The 8091-nt window shown below is 39.9% G+C and overlaps 1 protein-coding gene and 1 pseudogene across 1 annotated transcript in view; one reads left to right on the top strand and one right to left on the bottom strand.

Annotated features, from left to right (window-relative positions):
* TINAG (tubulointerstitial nephritis antigen) overlaps positions 1-3070 on the bottom strand; it is a 142167-nt gene extending 139097 nt beyond the window's left edge. The window contains exon 1 of the mRNA XM_006835724.1: positions 2568-3070. Within this exon, the coding sequence (XP_006835787.1) occupies positions 2568-2922 (355 nt within the window). The 5' untranslated portion in view covers positions 2923-3070. The remainder of the gene's footprint in view (positions 1-2567) is intronic.
* Positions 3071-3315: 245 nt separating this feature from the next.
* On the top strand, positions 3316-6881 carry LOC102820334 (annotated as a pseudogene).
* The last annotated feature ends 1210 nt before the right edge of the window (positions 6882-8091 follow it).

Below are 8091 nucleotides of genomic sequence, written 5' to 3'. Positions count from 1 at the left end.
GTCAGTTTGAGGACAAAGGTGCTGCCTGACCCAAGCCATGATATTTTCAATAACCTCATATGCATATGAAAGTTGGACCATGAATAATAAAGACTGTAGAAGAATGGAAACATTCGAGTTATGGTGTTGCAGGAGAATATTGAAAGTATCATGGACTGTCGAAAGAATCAACAAATCTAAATTGGAAGAAGTAGAGCCAGAGTGCTCCTTGGAAGCCAGGATGACCAGAATTCGTCTTCCATGTTTCAGACTTATTGTCATAGGGGCCAGTCACTGGAGAAGGATATCATGTTTGGTAAAGTGGAGGGTCAGAGAAAAAGAGGAAGACCCCCAGCGAGATGGATTGGCACAGTGGCAGCATCAATGGGCTCAAATGTAGCAACAATTGTGAGGTTGGCCCAAAATCAAGCAATGTTTCATTCGTGCATAGGGTCGCTATGTGTCAGTACTGACTTGATGGCACCTAACAACACAGCAACATTGTTTGGCATAATCTCACTTCTATCCATGTCTCAAACCTCATCTCATGGCACCATCTTGCCCTCAGGTTTTCCCTGATCATTCTTCTCCAGAACCTGAGGCCTTCTTCCCGTTTCAAAACCATGCCAAGCTTCTAACTCACAGGTCTGCATTACTCTGGTGTCAACTCCTCTCTAGCTCCTCCTTCCTCTGAAAGTCTCAGCTTCCCTTTTTGACCTATTGCCTTCACCCAGACTAATTTTATATATTATATTATTGTTACATTCTGTAATACTTTCTCACAGCATCCTAAATTCTTTCTTTAGAACATGCATCACAATGTGCAATTATACAGTGAAATTGTTAAATATATGACTTGCATGAGATCTTGTCTATTTTTCACCCTGTTTTTGCCCAGTACCAAGCTAAGTGCCTGATGCAGTGGAGACAGTCAATCAATGACTAGTGCAGTATCTAACATCTGGTGGTGTGGCATGGAGTCGGTTCCAACTCACAGTGACCCTGTATAGGGTTTCCAAAGTTGTATATCTTTACAGGTGCAGAAAGTCTCATCGTTCTCCTGCAGAATGGCTGGTAGTTTTGAACTGCTGACCTTGAGGTTAGCAGCCCGACTTGTAACCACTACGTTACTAAAGCTCCTCATCTAACACTTAGTAGAATGAAATCAATGTGCATTGAACTTTTTATTGGTAAAGACAAGGGTCTTGGATAAAATACAGTCCTGTGGAAATTTCTAACATGGTGGTGGTGTTTATGTGCCGTGGAGTCGGTTTCGACTCATAGCGACCCTGTATAGGGTTTCCGAGGCTGTAAATCTTTACAGGAGCTGAAAGCCACATCTTTCTCCCATGGAACTGGAGGCAGTTTCAAACTGCTGTCCGTGAGATTAGCAGCCCAATTTGTAACCATTATGTTATACACATATACATGCATGCCACATCTAAGATCCGATTTTGATATAGAGATACAGATTCCCTAGTTTATTTTTAAATGCTTGTGTTCTAAATGTAATTTCCAGTCATCATTGGCTATTTAAAGCAGGGTGACAAGAGGGGTGATTAAACCTATATATCTTCCCAGGAGATTTGACATGATAGGCTATAGAAGAGTTCTTCTGTTGCCAGGCCAGAGGGCCTCACAAGAGTGTAGCTGTAGTTTTTGTTGTTGCTGTTGGCTTGTTTTTGTTTTTCAGAGGTTATACCAATGTTTATGGCCATTCTCTATAATAGAGATGGATAATGATAATCTCCATCCTCCTTATGGATTGTTTGTATTTCTCCCCTTATCTTTACACTTTTACAATTGCTTTATATGGTGCCTTCTTTTAATCTAATAGTTTAAAGAGTTCTAGATTGACATAGTAATACAAAACAAAGCAAAAAGACACATGATGAAACTATTTGGTACTATTTAAGTAGGATGGGTTGCTGACTTTATTTACTTTTGTTGTTTTTGTTTTTTCTGTTTGCCCTGATTTTAGTGCACTGCTGTATCACAATTTCTAATCTATGTTGTTATTGTTAAGTGCCTCAAGTCACTTCTGACTCATATCTACCCTGTATAGGGTTTCCAAGGAATAGCTGGTGAGTTTGAAATGCCAATCCTGCCATTCAAAACCACTGTGGTCCAGTTCATTATCCTGTAGCATTCTAATCCTAGGGGCTCCATAAATTTCATGAACTAATAAATAAAATGTTTCATGTATTGACAAATGCTCAGGCCGGTGACTTTCATAAGTTTCTCTCAAAGATTACACTCATAACAGCTTCAGAACCCTGATGCTAATGCATTTTACCAAAAAAGGGTTTGAAGTAATCCTTGTACTGAATGAGTGTTCAAATGCATTTCCCAGCCAGCACTTACAACTATCAGCCAGAGAATTTCTGAATGTTCTAGTATGATGCAGGAAGCCTGCATCTAAACGAAAGCATTTCAGTAAACCAAAAAAAACTTATTTTAGCAATTGCAAAAGAAGTTCTTTCACTTAAAAAGAAAAAGAGAGATAAAGAATAGAAAAACAGAGCAAGAAACAGTAAATTTGTCAAATCTTGTTATAACAAATGCTTACACACATCCCCAAAGCCTACCTTCTGGATACCAAGACTGTGTGTGAGGAGACCATTCTTCCTCTTCTCGACAAAAGGAGTTGTAATCAGGGCAGCAATCAGAATTTTCCCGTTCACAGAATGTATCACAGTAACACAGAGCATCAACCTCATAGAACTGAGTGACACAACCATCATCTCTGTCTTTACAACAACCAAAAAGGCTACAGTATTGCCCTTTGAAAATGGCTCTTTTGAATCGAGTACCTTCCAAAATGGTGTGGTTCCTAGTCAAATAAGCTCCTGGGTTCACTTGTCTTTGAGATAAATACTGCTTCTCCATCCAAATTTCTGTGGTAAGATATGAAAGGATCAAGATCTTATAGGCGGTCCACATTCTCTAGCGATCAGGTTCGGCTCCCACTTTCTGTTGTGTCCGCTGCCCTTGGTTCTGGGGGGACTTCTCCTTGGAGCCTACTTCTAACCAGCAAGACACATCAGCCTGAACCCTGAAACTGATCCTTTTCTTGAACTGAGTAAACTTCTTCTGGTTAAATATTAATCAAGGTCTTTAATGTTTGCCCAAGATAATAGAAGTATTTGAAATAAGCCATTGCCATTCCTCCAATGTTAAAAAAAAAAAAAGAGTATTTTATATAATGTAAAAAAAAAAATTCATCCCCAGACACCCTCCACCTCAACTCCCCCACCAAAAACAAAACAAAACAAAACAAAACAAAACATATCTTCTTAAATAAAAAACCTCCCTGGAATACACATGGCACAAATTATGGCTGTAATACCACTGGCAAGGTGCAGGAAATTCAAAAGTCAAAAATGCAATTATTTATTCCACCTACTTGCACTGCAACTGAAATCCAAGCTCTCTTGAGGTTGCCTGCTAGGATCTGTCATATCAATAACAGTTGCTCTAAATCATGCCTAGTCACACACTGGGTTGATTTCCCATCTGTACCCCATTTACCTACCAGAATCATTTTGATTTCAAGGCTTAGTGGAATTTTATTCAGCTAGAAATTCCCTGAGGGTGACCTCCGTCCCTACTTGGCATCCATATAGGAACCTGCAGTATTTGGAAGGCTGTTTATAGTCAAGAGAAGCCAGTACAGCTTGCTAAGGAGTTCACAGGAGGAAGGGAGTTGTAAGGAAACTCAAAGGTCAACATGTCCTTCCCATGTCTGTAGAAGTGTGCATTTACAGAGGATTTTACCATAAGGAATTTATTCATTAACTACAATAACTCCCTTTGGATTGAGGATAAGTAACCAGCAGATGATTATTCAGCAAGAGTGGCTGGGTGGCTTCATGGAAAGAGTTAGTCTTGGCATTCAAAAAACTGGACTCTGGTCCCAAAGCTACTGTTTCATTGGCTCTGTGGCTTTGGGCTCACACTCACATCTCTGTGGTCCCCAGTAATTTTCCAATAAAACAAGGGTCTTCCTGTACAAGGATAATGTATCATTGTAGTTCTTCAAACAGATTCCTATTCTTTGCTTACATTACTCAAATCACTCTTTTACCTTTATTTTATCACTCTCTTTTGGCTCCTTCCTCTCCAGCTACAGACTAGAACAGGTCTTTCTCACTCCTATTTAAACTGTGCAATAGATACATGCTATTTCTCAATAATCTTCTTACCTCTCTAGACAAGAAACTGCTGCTTTTTCTTCCTTAACATAAATTGAGCACCAAACTGCACATGCTGTTTTTGACAATAAAATGCTATCTGGAAGGTGGTCAGCAGTCTCCTAACATTGAATTCTCATAGATGTTGCCATACTATATTGATCCCATTTTTATCACATATGAATCTTCAGCAGCATGTAGCAATACAGATGAAACTGGTTGAGAAATGACAAGCATTTTCTCTTTGGGAAAGTGACTTAATCTCTCTACATCACAATTTCATCATCCACAAAATTTGGGTAACATTTACTAGCACATAAATCAGTGGAAATTGAAAATAAGAACAGAGTACACATGCTTAGTAAGTATTCATTATTACTAATAAGTATACACCCTCCACTTAGAAATTCTTCTGGACCTCACCAGATGGAATACTCAGAAATCAAACTGATTATATCAGTATACTGAAGGAAAAAATCCAAAGTGTACTGGCAAAGAACAACGCTGTGGGAACTGATAGAATACAAATTGAAATCTTTCAGTAAACTGATACAGCAGTACTGGAGGCACTTACTCATCTATGCCAAGAAATTTGGAAGACAGCTACCTGGAAAATTGATTGGAAGAGATATATATTTATGCCCATTCCCAAGAGAGGTGATCCAACTACTGGAATTCAGAAATCATAGGACAATATCATTAATGTCATATGCAAGTAAAATTTTGCTAAAAATTATTTTTAAATGGCTGCAACAGTACATTGACAGAGGTTCAAGGTGGATTTAGACAGAGTCATGAAATGAGGAATAAAACTGCTGATGTCAAATGGATCTCGGCTGAAAACAGAGAATACCAGAAAGATGTTTACCTATGCTTTTTTGACTGTGCAAAGTCTTTTGACTGTGTGGATCATGACAAACCATGGACAACATTTCAGGGAATAAAAACACTTATTTGTGCTCATGAGAAACCTATACATAGACCAAGAGGCTGCTGTTCAAACAAAATAAGGGGACACAGAATTGTTTAAAAATAGGAAAGGTGTGTGATAGAGTCGTATTCTTTCACCATACTTATTTAATCTGCATGCTGAGCAAATAATCCGAGAAACTGGATTTTATGACAAATAACGTAGAATCAGAATTGGAGGAAGACCCATTAACAACCTGTGATATGCAGATGATACTACCCTGCTAGCTGAAAGTGAAGAGGGTTTGTGATGGTCCAAGGTCACAGTCTTTAGTGTGGGTTGCACTTCAGTGTAAAGAAAACAAAAAGTCTCACCACTGGATCAATAAATAAGATCATCATAAATGAGGAAAAGATTGAAGTTGTCAAAGACTTTGTTTTTGCTTGGATCCACTAACAACACTCATGGAAGCAGCAGTCAAGAAATCAAGGAATGTACTGCATTAGGAAAACCTGCTAAACAAGATCTCTTTAAAGTGTTCAAGAGCAAAGATGTCCCTTTGAGGACTAAGGTGCACCTGGCACATATCATGGTAAGTTCAATAGCTTCATATGCATGTGAAAGTTGGACAGTGAATAAGGAAGATCATAGAAGAATGGTGCACTACAGCTATGGTCTTTGAGAAGAACATCAAAAGTACCATGGATTGGTTCTTACCAGCCTTGGTGCCTCACCTGCTCTCTTCTCCCTGTCTCCTTCCTTCCTGGAGCACCGCCGCCCATCCACTATGGTGAAGACGAGTTGATCCAGAAGGCTAAAATGGCCAAGCAGGCTGAGAGCTACACCACATGGCCACCTGCATGAAAGCCGTGACAGAGAAAGGGGCCAAGTTGTCCAACGAGGAGCGCAACCTGCTCTCACTGGCCTACAAGAATGGGGGTCAGAGGTCAGCCTGGAAAGTCATCTCCAGCACTGAGCAGAAAACCAACACCTTCAACAAAAACTTGTAGATGACTAAGGACTATCGGGAGAAAGTGGAGTCTGAACTGAGATCCATCTGCTCCACGGTCCTGGAATTGTTGGATAAGAAATTAATAGCAACTAATTCAGAGAGTTCTGGTAGCGTAGAGGTTATGAATTGGACTGCATCGGCAGTTCAAAACTACCAGCTGTTCCGTGGGAGAAAGATGAGGCTTTCTGCTCCCATAAAGATTTCCAGCCTCAGAAACCCTGTACAGGGTCGCTATGGGTTGGAATCAACTCTATGGCACATAACAACAACAACAACAATAATTCAGAGTAAGGTCTTCTATCTGAAAATTAAAGGAGATTATTTCCAGCACCTTGCTGAAGTATAATGTGGTAATGATCGAAAACAAAATAATTCTCAAGGAGCTTACTAAAAGGCATTTGATATAAGCAAGAAGACGCACCCTACATATCCAATTCACCAGGAGCTGACTCTTAAGTTTTCTGTATTTTATCATAGAGCCTTAATATTGTGAGATACTGTATGCTGGCTAAAAAGGCTTTTGCAAAGACCATCACAGAACTTGATGCACTGAATGCATACTCCTACAGAGACAGCACTGATCATGCAGTTGTTTAGAGATAACCTAACACGGACATCAGACAGTGTGGGAGAATAATGTGATGCAGCAGAAGGAGCAGAAAACAAAATGCTCCCAAGTGCCATCCTTCTCTCCTCCCAGAAACCTTTTTACACATCTCCATTCCTTATCCTATTTGGATTTCCTACAGCAAAGAAACTCATTTATGTGTATGGAACCAACTGTTGATAGTCTTTCCACACTGTAGCTTTGTGAAAATTCCATTCCTTGGTTTATGTTTGCCTTGGCCTTCCTGGTGTGCAGTTACTGCTATAGAAAAGCATTAATAGCTGCATTTCATATAAAAATAAGTAAGTTCCAAACACTTATGTAGAGGACTAAAATGCACCTGGTGTTTAAATAATCTAAACCAGTTCTTCAAGTGACTGTGTTTTGTATTACAGTGAAGAAATGGAAATGTAGTTAATTGCAATTAAAGAGTGTTCTGCATAATTTATTTCTACATTCCTCCCATACTTTTCTTTGGGGTGTCCTTTCAGTAAGCAACTTTTCCATGCTCTTAATATATATTCCTTTTGAGTGCGGGGATCCAGAAATACTTGATTGAATAGAAAAGCATTTTACATTTTGGCTTGGAGTCACATGTTGAAATGCCTCCGGCATAATATACTGTGGAGGTCTTGGTATCTGTGACAGAAGGGAGTTTCCTTGTTCACTCTTCACTTGCTGCTGTTTAAGTTGACAACTTCCCTTCCCAAGAAAAAGGTACTTACACTCCTGCCTTTGTAACTCTGGAATTCACTGTACTATGCAATAGAGTAGCATGTTGCTGCCAGAATACAAACATTGCTTGAGCAATTAATACACTAGAAAGGGGAAATATAAAGTCTACAAGTCTAAGTCCAACTGTAGTACTTTTCAGTGCAGATTTGTGCACATGTAAGAAGGTGTCCACTTTGTCTAGTGATTGTTAGAGAATTGGACCACTATTGTGTGTTGCTAATCTCTGGTAGCGTAGTGGTTACGAATCGGGCTGCGAACCTTAAGGTCAGCGGTTCGAAACTACCAGCCGCTCCGCGGGAGAAAGATGAGGCTTTCTACTCCCGTAAAGATTTACACCCTCGGAAACCCTGTACAGGGTCGCTATGGGTCGGAACCGACTCGACGGTCCTTAACAACAACAATAACAACAATCATTGACTGAAGGAGCTCTGGTAGCATAGTGGTTACGAATCGGGCTGTGAACCTTAAGGTCAGCGGTTCGAAACTACCAGCCGCTCCGCGGGAGAAAGATGAGGCTTTCTGCTCCCGTAAAGGTTTACAGCCTCAGAAACCCTGTACAGGGTTGCTATGGGTCGGAACCGACTCGACGGTCCTTAACAACAACAATCATTGACTATAGTCCCAAAAACGTCTTGTGAAAACATTATACCTCATG

This window comes from Chrysochloris asiatica, unplaced genomic scaffold (genome assembly GCF_000296735.1).
Source record: "Chrysochloris asiatica unplaced genomic scaffold, ChrAsi1.0 scaffold00019, whole genome shotgun sequence".
In the NCBI taxonomy this organism is placed as follows: domain Eukaryota; kingdom Metazoa; phylum Chordata; class Mammalia; order Afrosoricida; family Chrysochloridae; genus Chrysochloris; species Chrysochloris asiatica.
Note: the sequence above shows the minus strand (reverse complement) of the source record. Positions and strands in the feature narration are given on the sequence as shown.